This window comes from Atractosteus spatula, unplaced genomic scaffold (assembly GCF_055471065.1).
Source record: "Atractosteus spatula isolate fAtrSpa1 unplaced genomic scaffold, fAtrSpa1.hap1 Scaffold_18, whole genome shotgun sequence".
Classification (NCBI taxonomy): Eukaryota; Metazoa; Chordata; class Actinopteri; order Semionotiformes; family Lepisosteidae; genus Atractosteus; species Atractosteus spatula.
The window spans coordinates 101,774-126,695 of NW_028296741.1; the positions used below are offsets into that span (position 1 = coordinate 101,774).

The 24,922-nt window shown below is 44.8% G+C and overlaps 1 protein-coding gene across 1 annotated transcript; it reads left to right on the forward strand.

Moving 5' to 3' along the window:
* Window positions 1–2,170: 2,170 nt before the first annotated feature.
* Window positions 2,171–13,804, forward strand: LOC148808995 (uncharacterized). Its single transcript, XM_088909335.1, has 2 exons — window positions 2,171–2,766; window positions 11,324–13,804. Exons 1-2 carry the CDS (start codon window positions 2,472–2,474, stop codon window positions 13,432–13,434), a joined length of 2,406 nt encoding a protein of 801 aa, XP_088765461.1. The 5' UTR covers window positions 2,171–2,471; the 3' UTR covers window positions 13,435–13,804.
* The last annotated feature ends 11,118 nt before the right edge of the window (window positions 13,805–24,922 follow it).

The following is a 24,922-nucleotide window of genomic DNA, read 5'->3' on the forward strand; positions in this document are numbered from 1 at the left end:
CCACTCAAGACACAGAGAAATTAATGCATGCTCTTGCATACAGCAGGTTAGACTACTGCAATGCCCCACTATCAGGTAGCAAAGACCTTTAGAGACCGCCGTGTATAAGCCCCACATAAGTGATGTGAACAAACAGCATTTTACAAAGGAGCTGCTTTGGAGTCGACAAAGCTCATCTTGGTCTCTCTGCACAGCCAAATTTCAAGTGATCAGCTCCGTGTACAGAAGGAAAGTGCATTTGGTACGAGATGCCATGAAACACCAGAAATACATTGAGAAAAGATGGCCTGTCGCTAGGGACCTTTATGCAGTTGAGAAGCATGCGAATAAAGGTGGTTTGTTTCCGCTTGGGAAACCTTTCGTTTAGGCGAAACCACTACAGAATGGAAAGCTGCAGGCACTACTGCTGCTGCTGCTGGTGACTCTTGTTGTGAATGCAAGGAGCTGCATCTCCAACATCCCTAACTTCCACTCGATAATCTACTGGACACACCTGCCCCTCACAGAGTCAGTGGAAAGACCCCTGAGTGGGAGTAACGGAAGGCAAAAGAGATAGGGGTCTCTCTCTTCTTCTCACAAGCTGTGGGACACAACAGACATACAGAATTTGCTGCAGCACCATTTTCATAAAATGCAATTATGTTGGATGAAATTGTCGAGCTGCTTCAACCTCTGGGGCAGGAAAGGCAGCCTCAGACATACCCACAGCCATGCCGGCTCGAAGTGGGGAAAGATTTTTCCCCAAACCACATCCAAGACCGGTGCCCTGAACTGCTTTGCCACAACCAGCCTGTGGAACACGATGGTGGTGCACCCCAGAAGGCTCACCCCATGGTCCCCCGTCTTCACTGTCATCTCCCTGAGCCATGCACCTGTCACAGCTTCTCCAGCCAGCTGTCCAGGAGGCTGAGTTTGAGTTGCTCAAAGTCCTGCAGGATCTAACTGCCAGACAGCTCATCGTCAACCTCCCGCACAGTGTCGACAATAGCTTGAGCAGGTAGAAAGCCATCCTTTATTTCGTAAAGAAGATCCCTGAACTAAGACAATTCAGCCTCATAGAAACATGTACTCCATCGAGACCTGAGCCAGGTGGTTGAGGAACAGAGGCTGCTCAAGCAGTATTCGTCCCACAATAGACACTTTTTTGGGAAAAAAAAATTGAATTGATGTATCATGTGAACCCTTGCTCTTAAGATGGAAAGAGATTGCATTTGGTATTGCATGCAATTAGATGCTAATTATTTTATTTACTTTGCCCTCTTGTTAAGATGTGTTACATCAGGAAAATAAAGTATATGCTCAGTAGAGGGGTTGTCATATTTTGTCTGTTAATCAAACATAATCAACAATTATGGACAACCATTTTTTGCCATGGTTGTGAATTATAATGCCTTCAAAGTCACATTTAAACTTTCTGTAAAATTAAAAAAAAAACAGAAATAAAAGCGGGCACTGATTTGTGTCCAGAATACTCCAACGTAACAAATCCTGCTCCAGAAATGGTCTCTTCTCCCCTTTTGAGCCACTGCCCACCAAAAGGTCTCTACGTGTCTCTGTTAGGAAGATGTCAAGATGCTGAGCCTGTGCTGTGCTTCAGTGGCGGGTGTAGAGGACACGCTGTTGTACATGGAATGCAAATTGAGCTCCTTGGACATGAAAACTGACAGATGGTATAAACTTCTCTCAATATACAGGAGATCCTGTGTCTGAAATCCTGAGGTGCCTTTCTTCCTGTCTTGTCATACAGAATGTATCATTAAGGACAATCACATATGGCTTGATTTTGTTACTAGAAGTATTTATTTCCTTTCTTGGAACAACGTGTTTTTCGAGAAATTCATACAATTTGCGAAATATGAAATACAAATCTTGCTTATGTTGCAGAATAAATACTGCCAGCTGGGAAGAATATGACAGCATTTTTTTTCTTTAACCAAAAACCTGCAAAGGGAGACGTTTTCGTTGTGGAAGGGCAAAACAGTAAATATGTTCCGTTTCACAAAATTCACACTTACGAACGGCGCAAGTCGCAGGTGATTCACTCCTCTTGACTAGGTGGCGCTAGGAGGTGCAGTTAAGTTTATATCAGGCTGCAGAAACTCCTCTTTCTCAGCTCCGCTTCTCGATTGTTTTGAAGTCGCGGCCGCGCTAACGAATGACGTCATCACACGGCGCTACACAACATAGCTGTGGGTGCTTGAATGATTTTCTTTCTATAAAGAAGAAAGTTGTTTTTTTTAATAACTTCAGTTTCTGAAAACGTAGCATCTTGTCAGCTGTGTTTATGCTTGAACAGAGCACAGCCCTGACAACAGAATCTGTGAAGAATAAAAATAAAGAAGCTGTTCTGTTTAAACATCGCAAGTCAGCCTTTGTTTCTGATCGACTCTGAAGAAGGATGGCGGAGTACTTGTTAAATCTGGAAATCCAGCTTGACTCGTTCATGCACGTTTTGCTCAAATCGATCGTGTATGAAGTGTCAGAAGTTTTTGGAAACAGGATGTCTGACTCAGAACGAGTTTGAAAACAAACTCCGCAGCGTCTCCCAGGTCCTGGTGAGACGGGCCGTGTTTAAAATCACACAGTGTGTGCAGGACATTGTCGGGAGTGAAATGGCGCAGCTGAAGAAGGAAAACGAGAGCTTGAAGTGGAGATTGCAGCTGTGGGAGGAGGATTCGGGAGCAAGAGGAGATCAGGGTACCCAGACGCTTCCCTGTGAAGTCACTGCAGAAATAAAAGAAGAAATGGACATGAAACTGTTGTCAGGTCAGTGTGGTGACGTGTATGAAGTCAGAGTATGTGTGTGTGTTTAAAACCAGTGTCTATAACTTCCTCACTGGTGAGGTCTGTGTCTGTATTAACTCCTCTGGAATATTAATCCACTATATCTGTATTAATCCCTCTCTCTCTTAGTGCATTGTTTATGTACCGTACTGTGAAGTAAGTATGTCTGTATTAACCCCTCTCTCAGTGCAGTGTTAATGTACTGGAGTGTCCAGTCAGTATGGCTGTATTTACCCCTCTCTGTCAGTGCAGTGTTAATATGCTGTAATTTCCAGTTTGTCCTTGTTTGTATAAAGTGTTAATGTACTGTAGTGTCTAGTCAGTATGTCTTTATTAAACCCTCTCTGTCTCAGTGTAGTGTTAATGTACTGTAGTGTCCAGTCAGTGTGTCTGTATTCACCCCTCTCTCTCTCAGTGCAGTGTTAATGTACTGGAGTGTCCAGTCAGTGTGTCTGTATTAACCCCCCTCTCTCTCTGCAGTGTTAATGTACTGTAGTGTCCAGTCAGTGTGTCTGTATTAACCCCCCCCCCCCCCCCTCAGTGCAGTGGTAATGTACTGTAGTGTCTAGTCAGTGTGTCTGTATCAAGCCCCCTCTCTCTCAGTGCAGTGTTCATGTACTGTAGTGTCCAGACAGTGTGTCTGTATTAACCCCCCCCCCCCCTCAGTGCAGTGTTCATGTACTGTAGTGTCCAGTCAGTGTGTCTGTATTAACCCCCCTCTCTCTCTCAGTGCAGTGTTAATGTACTGTAGTGTCCAGTCAGTGTGTCTTTATTAAACCCTCTCTGTCTCAGTGTAGTGTTAATGTACTGTAGTGTCCAGTCAGTGTGTCTGTATTAACCCCTCTCTCTCTCAGTGCAGTGTTAATGTACTGGAGTGTCCAGTCAGTGTGTCTGTATTAACCCCCCTCTCTCTCTGTGCAGTGTTAATGTACTGTAGTGTCTAGTCAGTGTGTCTGTATCAAGCCCTCTCTCTCTCAGTGCAGTGTTCATGTACTGTAGTGTCCAGTCAGTGTGTGTGAATCAACCCCTCTCTCTCTCAGTACAGTGTTAATGTACTGTAGTATCCAGTCAGTGTGTCTATATTAAACCCTCTCTGTCTCAGTGTAGTGTTAATGTACTGTAGTGTCCAGTCAGTGTGTGTGAATCAACCCCTCTCTCTCTCAGTGCAGTGTTAATGTACTGTAGTGTCCAGTCAGTGTGTCTATATTAAACCCTCTCTGTCTCAGTGTAGTGTTAATGTACTGTAGTGTCCAGTCAGTGTGTCTGTATTAACCCCCCCTCCCCTCTCAGTGCATTGTTAATGTACTGTAGTGTCCAGTCACTGTGTCTGTATTAACCCCCCCCCTCTCAGTGCAGTGTTGATGTACTGTAGTGTCCAGTCAGTGTGTCTGTATTAACCCCCCCCCCCTCAGTGCAGTGTTGATGTACTGTAGTGTCCAGTCAGCATGTCTGTATTAACCCCTTTTTCAGTGCAGTGTTAAAGTACTGTAGTGTCCAGTCAGTGTGTCTGTATTCACCCCTCTCTCTCAGTGCAGTGTTAATGTACTGTAGTGTCCAGTCAGTGTGTCTGTATTAACCCCCCTCTCTCTCAGTGCAGTGTTAATGCACTGTAGTGTCCAGTCAGTCAGTGTGTCTGTATTAACCCCTTTCTCTGATTGCAGTGTAGTGTTAATGTACTGGAGTTTCCAGTCAGTGTGCCTGTATGAACCTCTCTCAGTGCAGTGTTAATGTACTGTAGCGTCCAGTCAGTGTGTCTGTATGAACCGCTGGAGAGGTGCGTTCTTGCGGTTGGGAAGGTTGTGGGCTGCAGGAACATCAAGTCCGCTTCCCGCATGAGTGGAGGGATAGTTATTTTCCTGCAATCTATTGATCTGGCAAATGCCCTGGTGGTAAAGTGGGTTGTCCTGGACGGCACCTTCACCCCGGTGCTGCCGTTCACAGCCCCAGCTCGGAAGATCACCCTCTCCAATGTGCCTCCGTTCATGAGAAACGAGCTGCTGTAGAGGGAGCTGTCCTGTTACGGACAGGTGGTCTCTCCGATCAGGAGGGTCCCTCTGGGCTGCAGGGGACTTCAACTGAAGCATGTCATCTCTTTCCGAAGACAAGTCTACGTGATCTTAAAAAAACCCCATGGAAGAGATCAATGTGGATCTTAAATTTCGGATTGACACCTGTGATTATGTTGTATTCGTGACTTTGGAATTGACGAAGTGCTTCAGGTGCGGGAGCGAGGGGCATGTGGTGAAGAATTGCCAGGAGGCCAGGAGACAGTGTCAGGCAGCGGGGAGTGGAGCAGTGCAGGGAGGCAGCAGGGAGGCAGAGCCCACGGCCGGGGTGCAGGAGAGGAGATCGCTGGAGGGGGCAGGTGAGCCCGAGCTGGTGGTGTCCCATGCAGGAGAACAGATAGCAAAGAGTGGACCACCTCAGCCCTCAGATGGGAGCTCCCCACACCGGGGAGCAAGATACGAGCGCTGGCGGAGCAGGGGAGCTGCAGAGCCCCGCTGCTCAGGAGAGTCAGGGAGAGAGAGCAGGCAGTGACACCGACGGAGGAAAACTCGTCACAAGTGGCAGCGAAAACTGTAGACACAGTGTGGGGAGGAAATTAATTAACATCCAGAAAAATAGACAATGGTTTTAAGACACCGTGGAGAAAGCGCACGAAAAAATCTATGCAGAGTGCGGTGCAGAAAAAGCACAGCACAGAGAGCTCGGTGGAGGGCGGCTCTGTCGCCGGCCCAGGGGCCGCGAGTGACTCCGACACTGGGAGAGTAAGGACGCGCTGGAGTGTCCTCGCCGCCGCCGCCCGGAGCTCCTCGGAGTCCGGGAGCAACGATGACGAGGGCGGCTTCCCAGACTCCTCTCTCGCCTCGGGCTCCTCGGCCCGGCAGAGCTGCAGAGTAGGCTACAGTTTCCAGAGCATCAGGGAGTTCTTAGAGAAGACTAAAGGTAAGAGGGGAACTGTGGTCGAGGACTTTTTTCCCGACACTGAGCTCTTTGTCCTCTCCGCGACCCACCATCTGAAAAGGCTCAGGTGCGAATGACTTCAGCGATCAAGAGAGATGGTGCCTGAAGAGCTTATTGGGTAAGATCAGGGCAGGACCGCGGAATGCACCTCAGCACGAATGAGTCCCGTCTCTTACATCACATCACTATCCGTCTGCGTGCTATGTGTCTGTTTGTGTTTTATGTTGTTTCTTTTTTTCTTTTCCGCAAACATGGGCGGCATTAGAATAGGGAGTTTGAACACCAATGGGTGCCGGAGGGCTTTGAAGCGAGCTGCGGTGTTGGAGGTCATCAAAGAAAACAGCCTGCAGGTGACGTTCCTGCAGGAGACCCACACCGACAGCTCCAACATCATTGCCTGGCAGCGGGAGTGGCAGGGGGACATTGTGTACAATCATGGGTCCCCTGTGAGCGCGGGGATCACGGTGCTGTTCTCTGTGGGGTTCAAGCCCCTCTCTATCGCCGTCCATGAGGTTGTGAAAGGTCGCCTTTGACTCATGCGAGTAGTTTACAGGAAGAAAACCTTTGTTTTTATTAACATTTACGCATCCACAGACGGCGGAGAGAGGGTCACCTTCTTCAGGGAGCTTGAAAATGCGCTGGTGACCTGCCAGCCTGAAGAGCTGGTCTTCCTGGGGGATGATTTTAACTGCACAGAGAGCAGCACACTGGACAGGAATTATGCAGGAATCACGGAGAGCCACATGGCCTGTCGGCCAGGGAGCTGCGCAGGATCCTTGTCAAATCTGACCTCACTGACATCTGGAGGAGATGTCATGGGGACACGAGGCAGTACACCTGGGCCCAGGTCTGAGGGAACACCCTCTCTCTGGCCAGGCTTGACCGCATCTACTGCCGTAAACATCATTACAGCATCGTCAAGCAGTACTCCCATCTGTCCAGTGGGCCTGTCGGACAACTGTCTCACCATCTGCACAGTCGTCGTCCCATCAGTGAGGTCCCGCAGTGCCTACTGGCACTTTAATACCCAACTGCTTGACGATGCTCACTTCTGTGACTGCCTCGTGTTCTTCTGGTAGCAGTGGAGGAGTCAGAAAGCCCACTTTGTCTCCCTGAGGCAGTAGTGGGATACTGGGAAGGTGCAGATTCGCCAGTTCCACCAGCAGTACACTGGAATTGTCACGAGAGGTATCCGTGAGTCCATGAAGGCTCTGGAGAGAGACATTCTGGAGCTCCACCAGGCTCTGGAGTGTTGTGCAGACAGGAGGCTAATTGATAACCTCCACACTCAAAAAGAATCACTCATTGGCCTTCTGGACACAAAAGTACAGGGAGCTCTAATAAAATCTAGGGTTCAGAGTGCATCACAGGTAGACGCCCCGACTCGCTACTTCTTTGGCCTAGAGAAGAAACCGGGCCAGAGCAGGCAGAACCTCTGCCTGCGCTCGGAGACAGGGCAGGAGCTGCACGAGGCTGGGCAGATCCAGGAGAGGACCATGCAGTTCTACAAGACACTCTTCTCCAGCGAGGCAAGTGAGGACTTGGTCTGCACACGCAGGTTCCTTGAAGACCTTCCACAGGTCCCCGAAGAGGAGGGGGCATGGCCGGAGAGGCCTCTATCCCTGGAGGAGCTCTCCACTGCACTCAGTGTCTTGAGTAATGGTATGACCCCTGGCCTTGATGGCTTGCCGGCCAAATTCTACTGTGCCTTCTGGGCCGTGCTGGGACCTGACCTGCTGGATGTGTTCTCGGAAAGTCTGGAGCACGGGGACCTGCCACTGAGCTGCAGGAGAGCTGTTGTCACCCTGCTGCCTAAGAAAGGGGACCTGTGTGACATTAAGAACTGGAGACCTGTTGCCCTGCTGTGTGTGGATTATAAAATCCTGTCCAAAGCTCTGGCCAACAGGCTGAGGGTGGTGCTGGGATCAGTGGTGCAGTCCGAACAATCGTACTGTGTACCCAGAAGGACAATCTTTGATAATATATTTCTGATTTGAGATGTTGTGGCCACCTCCAGACTATTGGGTTTAGATACTGGTCTCATTTCGTTAGACCAGGAAAAGGCCTTTGATAGGGTTGAACATCAGTATTTGTGGAGAACCATGAGGTTTTTCGGATTCAGCTCTGTCTTTGTTGCCATGATTCAGGTGCTGTACAGTGACATCTTCAGTGTGCTAAAGGTCAACAGAGGGCTGAGTGCTCCGTTTCCAGTGCAGAGGGGAGTCAGGCAGGGCTGTGCACTCTCAGGAATGCTCTACTCCCTTGCCATTGAACCTCTGCTACATCAGCTGCGCCGGGTCATCAAGGGGCTGTCCATCCCGGGCTGCCCCAATTCTACTGTCAAGATGTTGGCATACGCTGATGACATCATGGTCGTGGTCGGAGGAGAACAGGATGTCAGGGCGCTACAGACAACTTTGAATGATTTCCAGTGGCTATCATCAGCCAAAGTAAACTGGGCCAAGAGTAGCGCCCTACTCCTGGGAGAGTGGAGCGAGACGGGTCCCCCAGTCTTGCCAGAGAGGTTCAGCTGGACCAGAGGAGGACTCAAATACCTGGGGTTGTACCTGGGGGACAAGGCCAGTGTGAGGAAGAACTGGGAGGGGCTCCTCGAAAAAGTGAAAGGTCGGCTGGACCGCTGGCGCTGGCTGCTCTCCCAGATCTCCTACAAAGGCCGGGTTCTGATTGTCAACACCCTGGTGGCTTCAATGTTGTGGCATTGCCTGCTGTGCCTGGAGCCAGCAGCTGGACTGATCGAGGAGCTGCAGGCCACGCTTCTCGACTTCTTCTGGGATGGACTGCACTGGCTGTGGAGGGGTGTCCTCTATTTGCCCAGAGAGGACGGAGGACAAGGACTCGTTGACATCCGGAGCCGGGTGGACGCCTTTCGTATGCAGGCAGTACAGAAGCTGCTGTATGGCCCGGCCTCGCTGTCCTGGAAGGAGCTGACCTTCACCCTGTTGCGTCTAGCAGGACACTTCGGGATCGACTCTGTTCTCTTCCTGATGGACACCAGCAGGGTTGACCTGTCTCCACTGCAGCCTTTCCAGCGTAGTCTCCTGAAAGCCTGGCGGCATCTGCACGTGCGGAGAGAGGAGGAGCGGCCCAGTCTATACTGGACACTCTGAGAGCCACTAGTACACAATCCGTGAATGGACACAGAACTGGGCCGCTCCTTGGACTTTACCAGCAGACTGGTCCGCGCCAATGTCACACAACTCCACCACCTGCTTGACGTGGATCAGGACTGCTGGCGCAGCATGGAGTGGGCATGTGACGCTCTGGGACTACACTCGCGGCGGTGTGTGGACGGGTTTCTTACTCAGCTTTGCTCTGCTCTGCTCTGCCTCTTGAGGAGATGCTGCTAGTCCAGGATCTGTTTGAGGAACGCCACCTTCCAACCACACAGCCTCCTTTCCCTGGTCTGCTAGTGTCTCCTGCACTCAGTCCCGGGCCGACAGGATCTCTCCTTGAGTCCCTTGCTTCAGAGGAGAGGTCTCTGGCTGGTGTTGGGGGGAAGTGTCTATATAGACTAGTTGTAACATCTAGACACCAAGCCCAGCTGTCTGCACTCCCTGACACTCCCTGGAGGGCTCGTCTGGGGGTGCCAGATGGTGTCCGGCCTGCCTGGGGTAGCCTCTACAGATTTCCCCTCAACAAAAGGGGCCTGTCCCTTCTGCGCTCAGAGGGAGACGGTGTTCCACTACTACAGTGCCTGCCCCCACCTGTCGCCCATGTTTGCCGTGTTGATTTGGCTCTTCATCAACCTTGGCCTGGCCTTCAATTACATTATTTTCATGTTCGGGGTGGGTCATACGAAAAAACAAAAAACTCAGACCCTCCTCGCCAACTTTCTACTGGGCCAGGCCAAACTCACCATCTACAAGACTCTGAAAAATAAGATCTCTGGTTCCGGGTCTGTAGACTTGGTGAGGATGTTTGAAGGGTTGGTGAAGAGCAGGATGTCGTTAAAATATATGTTTTATATTATCTCATAATGACTGTGGAACATTTGAAAAGCATTGGTGTTTTGGAAACGTGCAGGATTGTGAATAAAAAATTAATATTCCAATTATGATTTTATTTTAATAATTTTTAAGGTGGGGTCCTAAGAATCAAGATTCATACTTTCTTTATTTTTTCTGTCAATAAAGATTGATTGAACACTGTCTCTCAGTGTAGTGTTAATGTGCTGTAGTGTCCAGTCAGTATGTATGTATTAACCCCCCTCTCTCTCAGTGCAGTGTTAATGTACTGTAGTGTCCAGTCAGTGTGTCTGTATTAACCCCTCTCTCTCAGTGCAGTGTTAATGTACTGTAGTGTCCAGTCAGTGTGTCTGTATTAACCCCTCTCTCTCAGTGCAGTGTTAATATATTGTAGTGTGCAGTCAGTGTGTGTGAATCAACCCCTCTCTCTCTCAGTGCAGTGTTAATATACTGGAGTGTCCAGTCAGTGTGTTTGTATTAACCCCTCTCTGTCTCAGTGTAGTGTTAATGTACTGTAGTGTCCAGTCAGTGTCTATGTATTAACCTACCTCTCTCCGTGCAGTTTTAAAGTACTATAATATGCAGTCAGTGTGTCTGTATTAATCCCTCTCTTTCTCAATGCAGTGTTAATGTACTGTAGTGTCCAGTCAGCATGTCTGTATTAACCTGTCACTCAGTGCAGTGTTAATGTTCTGTAGTGTCCAGTCAGTGTGTCTGTATTAACCGCTCTCTCTCAGTGCAGTGCTAATGTACTGTAGTGTCCTGTCTGTCAGTCTGTCTGTATTTACCCCCCTTCTCTGAGCAGTCCATGGCTGTATAAATGCCTCCGTCTCAGTGCAGTGTTAAAGTACTGTAGTGTCCAGTCAGTGTGTCTGTATGAACCCCTCTCTTAGTGCAGTGTTAATGTACTGTAGTGTCCAGTCAGCATGTCTATATTAACCCCTTTCAGTGCAGTGCTAATATGCTGCAGTGTCCAGTCAGTGTGTCTGTATTTACCCATCTCTGTCAGTGCAGTGTTAATATGCTGTAATTTCCAGTTTGTCTAGTGCAAGTATTCACATTACTCCTATCCTGGAGTCCTTGCACTGGCTTCCTGTCAAGTTTTGTGATGCTTAACAATCCTCCTGCTTACCTATAAGGCTCTCTATGGCTTGGCACCTCAGTACCTGTCTGAGTTATCGCCCTACTCCCCACCTCACAACCTTCACTCTTCTAATTGTGTTCAACTATTTGTCCCCCAGTCCTTCTACACTCTATGGGTGACATGGCCTTCTCCTGTTTTGCCCCAAGCTCTAGAACTTTCTCCCCAAGGATATCAGAGTCACTTTCTCTAAGCTTCTTCAAATCCAGACTCAAAACCTTCTTCTTCAGAAGAGCCTTTATTTATCTGTTCTTTACCCCTCTGCTCCTACTGGACTTAGTACCACCATCTACTGACTCGTCTAACTATATTCTCATCATGCTTATATTGTGTCTTTTTTGTTGTTGGCCTTCTGTAAAGTGCTTTGAGAAGCCACCTTTAAAGGTGCTATATAAAATAAAGTTTATTATTATTATAAAGTTATTGTTTTCTTTTCCTGTATTTACAGGCACAGAGACCAGTGCTCTCTCTGATGCTGGGGACATGGCTCCTCTTGAACAGCAGCACAGTGAGGAGGAGTGGGGCTCCAGTTTGGTGCAGGAGAGAGAGCTCACTGTCGCAGAAGGGAAAGAGACACTCAGTGAGCAGCACACAGAGAGCAGACAGAGTGTCGAGGATCTGGACTCTGTGACCATGATGAAGACAGAGCCTGAGAGTGAGACACCTGGGCTCTTAGTATGTGATGATTTTATAGATAAGATTAATAATCTGGACTCGAACAATATTACACAAGGTTGTAATGAACTGGGCTGTGTCTCTGTACGAGAGCACAGTGAAGAACTGGATGTTTTAAATCTTACAGAACAGGACATGAAGTCCAAGTTGATTGACGCTGCAGAGCAGCAGACTGATGTACCTGGTGAAGAGAACAGTACTGAGTCACAGCACACAGAGAGGAGTCAGTACAGGGAGGAGCAACAGCAGCTCCTACAGGGCTTGATAATTAGGCCTTGTTCTGTTCAAGTGGAGAGACTGTCATTGCAGAGACTCAAACAATCATATGATCCCTTAGTATCTGATGGCTTTACACACAGGTTTACTAATCTGGTTACTGAGAAAATTGTTAAAAGTTTTAATGAACTGGAGAGTAGGTCTGTTCTTGGGCAAAGAGGAGAACAACTGAATGAACTAGACAGTTTTAGTCTCAGAGAGCTGGAGAAGGAGCCCCGGATGATTCACACTGCTGAGCAGCACACTGAAGGACATGGTGGAGAAAACAAATCTCAGCACACGGAGCAAGACCATTCCATGGAGCATTGGCAGAATAAGAGACCCCAGTACAATCAGAGAATGAGGAAGAATCACTCAAGGCCTTGCTCAGATGGAGTGGACAAACTGCCATTATGGCACAGAGAGGAGCAGCGTTTCTGTCAGTCTAGCAAATCAAAACCCGACCAGCACCTTCAAACGGGAGAGAGACCATTCAGCTGCAGTCAGTGTGGGAAGAGTTTTATTCAGTCAAGTGACTTTAAAAGACACCAGCGTATTCACACGGGAGAGAGACCTTTCAGATGTAGTCATTGTGGGAAGAGTTTTAGTCACTTGCAGCTCTTAAAACAACATCAGCACATTCACACAGGAGAGAGACCGTTCAGCTGCAGTCAGTGTGGGAAGACTTTTAGACAGTCAAGTAATTTAATAACCCACCAGCGCATTCACACAGGAGAGGCACCATTCAGCTGCAGTCAGTGTGGGAAGAGTTTTAGTCAGTCACATGCCTTAAAATCCCACCAGCACATTCACACAGGAGAGAGACCATTCTGCTGCAGTCAGTGTGGGAAGAGTTTTAGTTGGTCATGTAACTTAATAACCCACCAGCGCATTCACACAGGAGAGAGACTGTTCACCTGTAGTCAGTGTGGGAAGACTTTTAGTCAGTCAAGTAATTTAATAACCCACCAGCGCATTCACACAGGAGAGAGACCATTCAGCTGCAGTCAGTGTGGGAAGAGTTTTAGTCAGTCAAGTAGCTTAATAGCCCACCGGCGCATTCACACAGGAGAGAGAGCATTCAGTTGCAGTCAGTGTGGGAAGAGTTTTAGTCAGAAAAGCCACTTACAATCACACCAGCGCATTCACACAGGAGAGAGACCGTTCAGCTGCAGTCAGTGTGGAAAGAGTTTTAGTCGGTCAAGTAGCTTAATAACCCACCAGCGCATTCACACAGGAGAGAGACCATTCAGCTGTGGTCAGTGTGGGAAGAGTTTTAGTCAGTCAAGTAGCTTAATAGCCCACCAGCGCATTCACACAGAAGAGAGACTGTTCAGCTGCAGTCAGTGTGGGAAGAGTTTTATTCAATCGCATGACTTAAAAAAGCACCAGCGCATTCACACAGGAGAGAGACCATTCAGCTGCAGTCAGTGTGGGAAGAGTTTTAGTCAGTCACGTAGCTTAAAAGCCCACCAGCGCATTCACACAGGAGAGAGACCGTTTATCTGCAGTCAGTGTGGGAAGAGTTTTATTCAATCGCATGACTTAAAAAAGCACCAGCGCATTCACACAGGAGACAGACCATTCAGCTACAGTCAGTGTGGGAAGAGTTCCAGTCAGGTGACTTAAAAAAACCAATTTAGTCACCAGGTTTTTTATTTAATCATAGTCTAAGTCAAGTCAACTAAAATGTCTTTAGTTCAAGTGGGTAGGTGCGTCAGCATGTGACATCCGAAGAAGGCTCCACAGCCGAGACATTTATTTTCTTCTCTTTTCAGCATGGAACAAACCTTTACTTGTTCCCAAAATGTCTATTAGTCATAGTCACTTTGTAGTCACCCAATTTTGAGTTCGTCTGGTCAGTTAAATTTTGACTATACTCTTATTTACAGTTGACTAAAACAGAAATAGTTCTTGTCACAGAGTTTAATTTATGTGGATAAGAGAGCATATATATCAAATACAAGAAATATTTATGCAATAAAGGGTAAATAATAAAGAATAAGATACTGTATGAATCTCTTTTAATAAGAAAATCTATTTTGGCACCGTTAGTAATACTTCAATTTTTTTTTCAATGCAACTGCAGACAGGACAAGCTATATAAACAGTGCCTTCAGAAAGTACTCACACCCCATTGTTTATTTCTCATTCTGCTGTGTTGCAAAGTCAAATTAAATCATATTTAAATGTTTTTCTCCACTCCTGTAGAAGCAATTCTTTATAATGTTCAAATGAAATTAAGTATTTATAATTCTGAAGACATCTATTAAAAATAAAAATGGAAAATTACTTAATTGATAAGTATTCACTCCCTTTGTTTCAACAACCTAATTTGGGTCAATTATCTTGAGAGATCACACTAAATACATTAACAAGGTACACCTGTGTTCATTTCAAATTCACCGGTGTTCAATTGCTTGATTGCACAATAGATATCACTGACTGTGAGGTCTCACTGAAACAGCAGATCAGATCAGTCCTGCTGTCATGAAGACCAAGGAGCTACCTTTGGAACTTTGAGATGAAGTTGTTAGGAGGAAAAAAAACTGGAGAAGGTTATAAAAAGATTGGCAAAGTTTTGAACCTTCCTAGGAGCACCGTTAAATCCCATTGTAACTAAATAGAAAAAACATGGCAAAACCCAGACACTACTAAGATCAGGCCCTCCTACCAAATTGAGCAACCGGACAAGAATGGTGATTGTCAGAAAAGTGACCAAAAGTGGCCAGCTCCAACACTGACAGAGTTGCAGAGCTTTTTGGCTGAAATGGGAGAAACTGCAGACACAAACAATCTCTTGTAATACAATACTTTTGTAAATGAGAAATGTAAATCTTTCATTTTGAAAAACAAATGTTCTTGAATAAAAAATATTTTTGATTCATAAATGTGTTGAATTTAGTGTTCTTAAAACGAGGAAAAAATGTTAAAATGTGGAGGTGTAATGGGAACAAAATGCAACAAAATTCCACTGGGTGAATACTTTCTGAAGGCACTGTATATACACTCATCTACTGTGACAAGACCCTGCTGACACTACCCTGACTCAGGTAATTCACACACACAAAAACACAAGACAAAAGGCATTTTAAGGTCAAGCAGGATTTAACACAACAGAGTGTAGAAGAAGCTACACCACTCCATAACCCTGCTTCACAACAACTAACACTCATCTTCTAACTCTGCTGGTATTCTCAAGCTAACCCTGTCAGCCTGTTGAAGGTGTAACTGACAGGTATCACATGATGCACAGTTTATATGCACATCCTATTCACTCCCGGAAAGATACCAGTGTGCAGCATTAATGTATCAGCTACTACCAGAAATATTTGTTTATGGATAATGTCATAATGCATTTATTTTACATTGTTAGAGAGTGAGACTGCAGGGAGGAATAAAGATTTCATGATACTATTACTGTTACACCTGTAGCGGCAAGGCTTATTAAAATACAGGAATTAAGTTTTGCGCTCTCTTGCCAGTGAGGCCCCATCTCTCTCTTCATCTCTGTGGTGCAGCCACAGATAAGCTATTCATGCAGGCTGATTTAAGGTTTCTTTGATAAGGGACAGCTCCCAAATGGGGATGCACTTAGCTAAGCCTGGCTATCATGATCAATGGTCATCCATTGGCGCCTATCTGTCTAGGGAGTGCCAGATGGACATCTGGACTGCATTCCTAAGTGTCAGGGGTGAGTTACTCACATCTCACCTTGATCAACCAATCAGGAACTGGTAGGGCCGAGTAACCCACGTGGGTCTCTGATGCCCATTAAACTTTCAGCCAATGAACGACCTGAAGTTCCTCCAGGTAAAAACAGGCAACACAGAGGGCCTGAAGAAGAATTCCAAAAAGAACAATTCCAGGGGTGTGAATGATTCCAGGACAGGACGGCCCGCAGGCCAGAACAGTTGGGAAGTGCAGGACATTCTCGCAGCACGCCTCCTGACCATCCTGAGACTCAGCCAGGACCACCATGTAACGGCCAGTGTGTCCGAGTGCCAGAACTTTCCTTGTTCTAAGAGTCTAGAGCGGAGGTTGCCAGCGCGTAACCAGAGGATCCACCCGAGGTTAGCACCAGCAGCAGGCCTCGTGAACAGGTCGGAACTGTGGACAGCTGAATCAGTATTCAGAACTAGCGTTTCATCAGGAACGAACCGTTCTTCTTCCTGACCAGCTGGGACCCACAGTCAGTTTTCTCCTGTGCACAAACTTTGCTAGTTAAAGCCAACACTAACTAGCCGGTCTTCAGAGAGCAGCGCAGCAGGAATCTCTCCAGCCGCACCGAGCACCGCTTGGCACCTAGCCAGAGAGCACGGATTGGACAGCAACAAGCCTGCAACTGTTTCTTTGTCCGGGGGAGATCTGAATCCCCAGAGATTGGATGAGTATTCAACTTCACTGCATTACTGCTCGAGAATTCAATTGTTATCCCAACCAGTTGATATCAATTTAATTCCTAAGAGTTATGTACTTGTTTTGAGTATCTAATGTAGAAGTTGTAACCAAGTTCATTCAAGAAACGGTCTAAATGAATGATATACTGAATGTATGTCCTCTTGATATGTGTAACTCTTTGTAACTGAATGAATATATACCTTTTGTTTTCTGCTTACCCTCACGATAAGATCTGTTAGATTTACATGCACCTTCTATGTATTAATAAATGTATTTTAGTGTATTAGTACCTGTGTGTGTGCGTTGTTTGAGTTATACCGCATGGTTGGATTCTAAGGCCATTAAAAGAATCATTTTGCGATTTACTGCCACAATTAATTATTGTCCCAGTAAATGCCCAAACCCCTACAGAACTGGTGCCTCATGAGAGCACACTACAACAGCATTCTGACCTTTTTTTTATTTGGTAGCTAGTACTGAATTGATCCCAGGATGTCATCCATTTGTTTCCTGAAAGAAAACTATCCCACCACCCTTTGTGTGAGCTACTGTCTCCCATGCTCATTTTTAAATGTACTTCCCTGTGGTTTCCATTTGTGAAACAACTTGGATATTTAGCTTGTTCCATGCTCCCACATCCCTTTGTGTAAAGGAGTGCCTCCCTTCCTGACTGGAGGACCTCATCTAGCTGTCTTGAATGAAGTCAGGGTATCGGCTTCAACACTATCACTGGGCAGCATGTTCCACACACCTACAGCTGCTTTCGTAAAGAAGCCAATTTGAAATTCACTTGTGCCCTCTAGTGTACTAGTACAGTGTACAGTAACACTTTGGTTTTTATGAGGGTTAGGTGCCTTGAGGTCTCCTCAGATGGTGAATTTTCAAACATGGAACTTAATGCCTTGCGGGAAAATATGTGTGGTTCCACAGTTCACAAAACCATAATTATTTTTGTTATAACTATATCAGAAATAAGTGATATTAGTTATTAGTATTTTTAAAGAAAATTAGTACTGAAAACTTCAGAAAAGCATTCCGTCCTCCCTATAATTCTAATTATTGTATGTGCAAACTAATAAGATCACTGCTATATAACAGATTACCATGTACTGGACTAAGTTTTTCTTTTCATTGTTGTGTGCATTTTCTTTCCTTTTAGATCTTATTTTTATTATTGTTAAAAAATGCAGCACTATCGTCTTGTAATGACGTTTATTACCTCACAGGAATAACTGACAGGAAAGTAAATTGAAATTGATAGTTTAGGGATTCATGGAAGATATTTGTTTTAATAATATTTCTTTTATCTGGCAACACAACACTGAGTCGCGCACAGGCACTGCTCTGGTAACAGGTCCACATACAAGCCACTTCTTACGCTTTCCTGAAGGAAACTGAACAACTGAAGCATTACCCAGGATGCACTGCTCCAGAATCATGTTAAGTCATGTTAATGCAGTTGTGCCTTATAACATTGTAAAACCTTATAACACTTTTGTGCAAAGAAGCGAAATCATGAATATTGAACACGGTTTTACTACAGAAAGTTGGCTGTTAGTAGCTTAGAGTTTAATGAATAAACCGCCTTTTCTAATTTTCTGAATTTTAATTTTCTGCCAGGAACTGAAATTAGTACTGGGTCCATCTCCAGGAATTGTGTGTGCCCTACCAGTTGGATTCAGTAAGGTGGTTACTCTAAGGAAACTGTACTTGAATATTACCATACAAGAGGAAGACGCTATATTAGGTAATATCAGATTAATCCATCCATCCATTTTCTAAAGTGCTTTATACAGTACAGGGTCATGAGGAAGCCAGAGCCTATCTAGCAAGTAACAGGGGTAAGTCAGGATACACCCTGGATGGGATGCCAGCCCACTGCAGAGCAGACAGATACAAACATACATGCACACTCAGATCAGGGTCTGTTCACCTACCAGCACTGCCAGTGGAATGTGGGAGGAAACCCACATGAGCACAGGGAAAACATGCAAACTCCATGCAGACAGCACTGAAATTGAACCCAGGGCCACTGCGCTACAAGGCTAACCCTAACCCTGAACTGGAATAAGTGGTTAGAAAAAGGGTGGATGGATGAGTCAGACTAACAAAGATCTATTGGAATGAATGGCTACTCCTGACCAAGACTGGGAAGCAGTTTTTAGGTGATCAAAACATGATTCCAGAAATATTGTGCCAGAGCAAACAAATATGGGTGTTTGGACTGCATTTTCTTCTAAAACATCAAACCATTTTATCTTTAAAAACACTTAACATGACCGAACAGATGTGTTCCTTGGAGCAATACGAATGCAAAAAATATTGCTGCATGAATCTAAATATCTGCCTTAACTGCATTCCATCTTAAATTTCCAAACTTATTTATGTAATCAACTACAAATTTCCCTTTATAAATGCGATAGTGTGTGACAAGTAGAAGCTACATTAATGCTTACAAATAACCAAAATGTAAGTCTTACAAAAGTACTGATGGAAAGTTAAAGGACAAAGGAATAGAGCGCACTTTGGGAGTTGTCACAGCATTGTTTGAAAAGGCACAAGCAGATAAATTAAGAATACCAATACCAAAATGAATCAAGGTAAGGACAATGCTGAGGTCAAATCAATATACAGTAATTATTATTGGGAAAACTCCTACTGTATTATTGCAATGTGATTGCACTGCCCTTCTTGGTGAAAGAACAAGAGGCTGTGGTTTTCAGGAGGAGTGACCAGTCATCGTCTGCACCAGTAACAGTATGAAGCTGCTGATGGGTGGTTTTTGTTTTTTTGTTTCTGTTTCAGCGTGGCTTTTCACACATTTCCCACTCTTGTCCAGCTTTGTATTGGAAAGTGACTCCTGTCCTGCATTGGAAGGCATCATCAGCCCCCTGCCTTGCGCTAGCCTGCAGGAGCTCAGACTGGGCTGCATAGCGTTCACCGGTTCTCAGCTGAGCTCTTTTGGTGAGCCGTTTCCTTCTGCCAATGAGTCTGTGCCATGTTCTGATGGATCATATTCCAGATTGTTGTTCTAGCAGTTCTTATCCACACCAACGGGTTTTAAAGAGTTTATCAAAACTAGTAACCCTGGCCTAGACTTTTTCACATATTACTGACAAAATAATGTCAAAATAACAAAAGTCTACAGCTCATCCCAAATCAATTAGAAATCTAAGACAGAATGTAACTTGCATGAGTAGTTCACTGCTTTTGCTATGAAACACTTGAATCCAGGGCATTACCCTCAACAACATGCCTGGGTATCTTGTTCTGCACTCTCATAGTTTCCTTCTGTCCTCTTTGGTTCACATTTCACTGTTCATTCTGAAGATGTCCAGCCAGTGTTTCTATCTCATTTTCATTTGAAATTACTGTTTAGAGTGTCTGACCATTTGTTTTTCACTTGGAGGACGTATTTTACAGTGTGTGAATAAAAGTAAAATAAATTGTGATTCTAGGTTTATTTCCCTTGCACAACCTTTTCACAGATCAAACTGTACAGAAGGTATTCTATTTCTGGACATAATAGAAGAGAAAATGTAAGAGGTCTTTTATCAAGTAAACAATCACTCTAACAGTTGTAGTTGTGATCTCTGCTAATTGTAATGTTTTGTTTTTTTTCTCAGTTGCACAGCTTGGAAGATTCACAAATCTGAAAGTGCTGAAGCTGTGTAATGAAGTGTTTGAAACTGTGGAAGTAACGCCAGCTTTCGGTAGGTGGAAACTAACTTCTAAAAAGCCAGGCACTTCTCACTGAGTTATTGAAGCTTTCATGTGAACGACTCGTCTTATTGACAATGTGACTGTAACATATTTATGATTTGATCAAAAGTTCTTTGAGTTTTTTAATATAGGCGAAATGATTGTTTGCTCTGCAATTCAGCTCCAATTTCTTTGGGATGTTGGGCATGATTGTGTTGACCTAAAACCAATTAGCTTGCTCTGTCCATGGGTGGCACGGTGGCTCCCTGGGGTGTATTGCTGGGACATTGGCATTGCCTGTCATTGCATTAGCAGTTCTGGAGCCCTGGGTTTAATTCCGGTCCTGGGTTCTGTCTGTGGGGAGTTTGCATGTTCTCTCCGATTTAGTGTGGGTTTCTTTCAGATGCTCTGGTCTCCTCCCACAGTCCTCCCACAGTGGTAGGTTATATAGGTATGTGCACATCTAGATACATCCAGGATGTATCTGCCAGGCACGTGTTTCTTGCTGGGATAGACGCCAGCTGCCATGCAGCTCTGTACTGGATAACATGGCTAGAAAATGGATGGATGAATTTGGTTGACAGAATTATCAGTTTTTTCAAATACATTGCATAGATATTGTATTGTATGTGTGTCTATAAAACATTAAAATATCTACAGCTGGCATCTATATGTGCCCTGTGATGGAAAACCAAATGATGAAAACATTTGACTGTCCATTGGACTTGCTGTAACAGTCTTTAAACACAGGCTAATGCAGAGAAACAGACATGCACAAATACAGGCATAAGGCTCAGAAACAGGACTGTTTATTTATAGTGCAGGGAAATAAAAAACAAACTCCAAAGGAATAATCTAGCTCCTTTTCAGTCTCTCACTATCAGGAGTGGGCAGCTAAGCTAATTGCCAGCCTTAACTGAACAACTCTTAACTCCAGTCTCTCTCTCTCTGTGACTCTTCACAAAAAACATGTGACTTTTGGTAGCTTGAGCTTCCTTCTTTGTGATCTGACACCTGACCAATAATCTTCCACCAGCAGGTCTTGTGACAGCGGGCAGCAGCTCACACCCCACAGCATTCTGGGAAATGCGGTCCAGACAAGAACCTCAAGTTTGTCTTGACTCACTCCCCTCTTGCACATATTTGTACAGTATGTATAGTAAAGAGACTGAATGTCCTGAAGGGATAGGCTGAGGAGGATAGGATAGAGCTGAGTAAATAAGTGCTGCTAATTATCTGTGTTCTCACCTTGTGCACTGCAGAAACTTAAAAACCTTGAAGTCTTGCATCTGCCGTTTGGAAAAGGCATTAAAAAGGCAGCTGAGATGATTATTAAAGTTTGTCAAACTGCCGTGCTTGAGGTCCCTTCGAATGCACTCCTGTTTGAAAGATGACAGTCTTGTCACATTTGGTAAGTTGTACAGAGATCCTTTATGTTTAGAATAGATCTAGAACAGAATAAGTGCTTGTTATGACAAGTCTACTGTATGATTTTCAAATGGTGTAAAAATAAGAACTAAATCAAACCTGTCAGTGCTGGGGCCCTGGGTTCAGTTCCTAAGATGCTATCTGTGTGGCGTTTGTATGTTCTCTCTGTGTTGATGTGGGCTTCCACCCACATGCTGGTAGGTTAATTAACCCTGCTGTTTGTGAGTGTGTGTTCGTCTGCCCTGTAATGGACTGGTGTGCCATCCAGGGTGTATCCTGCCCTATGCCTGTTACTTGCTGGGATAGGCTCCAGCTCCCCTCCGACCCCGTGTGGGATATCCTGGTTAAAATAAAATAGAGCTTTTTCTAATTTTTTATAAGCTGCATGCCAGAATTGTTATCCTATTAAGTTAGGACTGTGTTGTAAGAAAACAGTAGTTCTATTTCTAACAATAGTGCATTTCATTTTTCAATGCAATTGAAGTTTTTTTTATTAGATATATATATAAACTTAGTAGCATTAGTATTCTCAAAAAATAATATTGTTTAAACCTATCTATCAGGAAAACATTATCTTGGTTGATACTACTGTTTTGAAACGTTCCTGGAAATGACATCCAAATGAATTAAAATGCTTGATTAGCTGTCCTTACCTACAGCTGTGATACCACAACTGTATTCAGCCTATGGGAGGAGCGGTGGCTCTGTGGCTAAGGGACTTTGCCTCTGGCTGGAAGGTTGCTGGTCCAAATCCCGCGGCCGGCAGAGGAATCCTACTCTGTTGGGGCCCTGAGCAAGGCCCTTGACCCCAACTGCTCCAGAGGCGCTGTACAATGGCTGACCCTGGGCTCTGACCCCAAGATTCTCTCTGTCTGTCTGTCTCATGGAAGGCAAGCTGTGGTATGCGAAAAGACAAATTCCTAATGCAAGAAATTGTATATGGCTAATAAAGTGATCTTATGTTATCTTATTCCATGTAATAAATAAATATAAATATTTTTTTTAGCAAAGGCAACTCAAAATGGCCATTTCCTTGGACTTCATAAACTCATTATAGATCACAGCATCAACACCACAGAAAGAGGTTGGCAGGAATTATTCCACTGTCTGGGGCGCCTGAGTAACCTGGTGAAGGTGGACATCTCCAGACCCGTGTCTCATCTGCTGAAACCTTCTTCCTGCCTGGTCGTCGCCTGTGTAAGGGCCATCGCGCATCTCCCTAGAATCCAGCATGTTCTTCTGCCGGGCTGGCTAGATAGATAGATACTTTATTGATCCCGTGAGGGAAATTGCTGGACGAAATGGACTGGAAGCTGTTCGAAGACACGAAGAAGAGGCATCCTCAGTCACGACACATTTGTTTGACCTACAAGATCCACGTTCAGCCAAAGATTGTAGAAAGCGTTTGAACTTTAGTTGGCAACACGTACCACAACTTAAACAACAGAAATCAATCCCCGTTCGACCATCGCTTTCGGACGCTGTTGGCACCCGGTGAAGTACAGGTGTACTTGAAATGAAATGAGATGTGTACTTGTACTAATTAACTGCTGTCACTGTGTTTTTCTATTATTGGAAAATAAGACTGCAAAACCTGAGACCTCTAAATATATTCATATTAATTATATTTACATTTCCCTGTGCAAGGTCTGAAACAACTCCTTAAGCCTTGCAATCTAACACTGTTCTTGTATCTTATGTGGAAATAGAAAGGGCAAAAGGGTCATGATCTGTTTTGTAACCAAATGTATTCTGTAAAAGGATGTGATGAACTGTCTCCGGTCATTCGTCCTGCTCTCCTAATATGGACTAGCTGTAGATTGCTGTAATAGCTCTCACTATGTTGTTGTTACCGAGGGACTGTTGTTCGCTGTAATCTGGTATCCCATGACACCAGTTAACTGAGGCTCACACAAGCACATCACCAGTTGGGTCATCTGTCATTCCAACATCCCAACGACTGGAGTTACTTGTGGGAAGTAACTGGTGAGAAGGAGCCCCAATTGGAAATGGCTTCACCCAGAGGTTGAATGAATATTCAAGTGCTTGTGAAGGGCAGGGTCTTTATTAACAGCGGTTCATCTCTGATATCCACAAAATGTGTCCTCTTAGACATTTCCGAAGGTGTGTGTCCAATGTTGTACACTGGGCCAAGGAAATGTCGGGGAATGACGATGCCTAAATAAAGGAATTTCTTTTATTTTGTAACTGACCGCACCGCCTAGCAGTTTGAGAGGGTCCCAGGACTCTCTGGGGAAAGCAGGGATATTGGGGATTTGGGGGTACAGAGAATTAAGTTGTGGTGGCAAATGTAAGGGTACGTTCAAGGAAAGAACCTTCTACGTCTTTTTAAAAGTGATTATTCATGATAGTTCGTAGGAACACTGCCCCTTCTCTGTCCTGTGGCTGTGGTCCAGTAATATACAGCCAGAGTGCTGATAGTCTTGCAGATGGAAGAGGAGGTTCATCCTGTTGATATCAAGGCGGTGTAGGACTGCACACGTCATAGTGACTGTGCAGCTCCTACTGGACTGGTCCGCAGAGCAAGTCAGAGGCGAGCAACACGCTGTTCTGAATTTCCTAAGACTCATTCCCAAGGTCAGAGGAGCAGCACTGAGCTGAAATGACCTGAAAAGATCTGTTACAGAAGTCTCTGAAGTTTATCTTTTTAGAGCTGCAAATACAATTAATTTGCAAATATAATTTCTGTTTTACTTATAAGTCAAAAATGCTACAGAGGAGAGACCTCTGTAACTACAGTGAACTAAAATGACCTGAAACAATCTGCTCCTCTGACTTTGTGAGTGAGTGAGAGAAGTGAGAGTGTTCAGAACTGTCTTAAATAATGACTTTTAAAAAGAGGACATGTCCTTACACTGGCCTACAAACGTTATACTCGGAATCCCCAAATCCTATCCCTTTTCACTCTCAAAAGTGTAGAGTACCATCCTAATGAAAATTTCAACAAATCTATTAAATTAACAGCCAGAGGGGCCAGATCGCATTTAAGACATACACTGAATTTAAATATGTATTTAATTTTTGTTCTTGTTGCTCCCCAGGAATTCTGAAAATTCACTATTGCATATTAAGGCTCTACATCTATTAGCTGAAATATCGAATCTTATAGACATTAAAATACATTGTTAAATTGCACTGATTAATAAACAAGAATTAATTAAACTTCACTGTGTATATTTCTGGTGTGTCTTTATAGCAATTTTAGGGAAATATTACAATAAAATTCAAGCGACTGATGCAAGTTCATTTCTGACTGAGGATATTATTTCCACTATATTCAGGAACGTTCTAATATCATCTGGTGTTCTGCTTAGTCACCTACTGCACCAACGACTACAGGGCAGCAGCTGTTACAGTGGATTCCTTACAAATGAGGGACCTCTCGCATCCTCATAACCTCATCATCAGAAAGTTGTGAGTTTCGGGGCAGGGCCACTTCCTCTCTTGCTCTTTTCAGACACTTGCGGCAACTGTTCTCTCATAACCACGTCTGGAACGTGTGACCTTTACATGGGGGAGAAGCAACGCCGCATCCCTTTCCTGAAGAACATTCACATTCAGAAAT

Coding starts and splice junctions, on each gene's coding strand:
- LOC148808995 (XM_088909335.1), top strand. CDS start 2,472: ATGAAGTGTCAGAAGTTTTTGGAAACAGGATGTCTGACTCAGAACGAG. Junction 2,767..11,323: donor GGACATGAAACTGTTGTCAG/GTCAGTGTGGTG, acceptor CTGTATTTACAG/GCACAGAGACCAGTGCTCTC.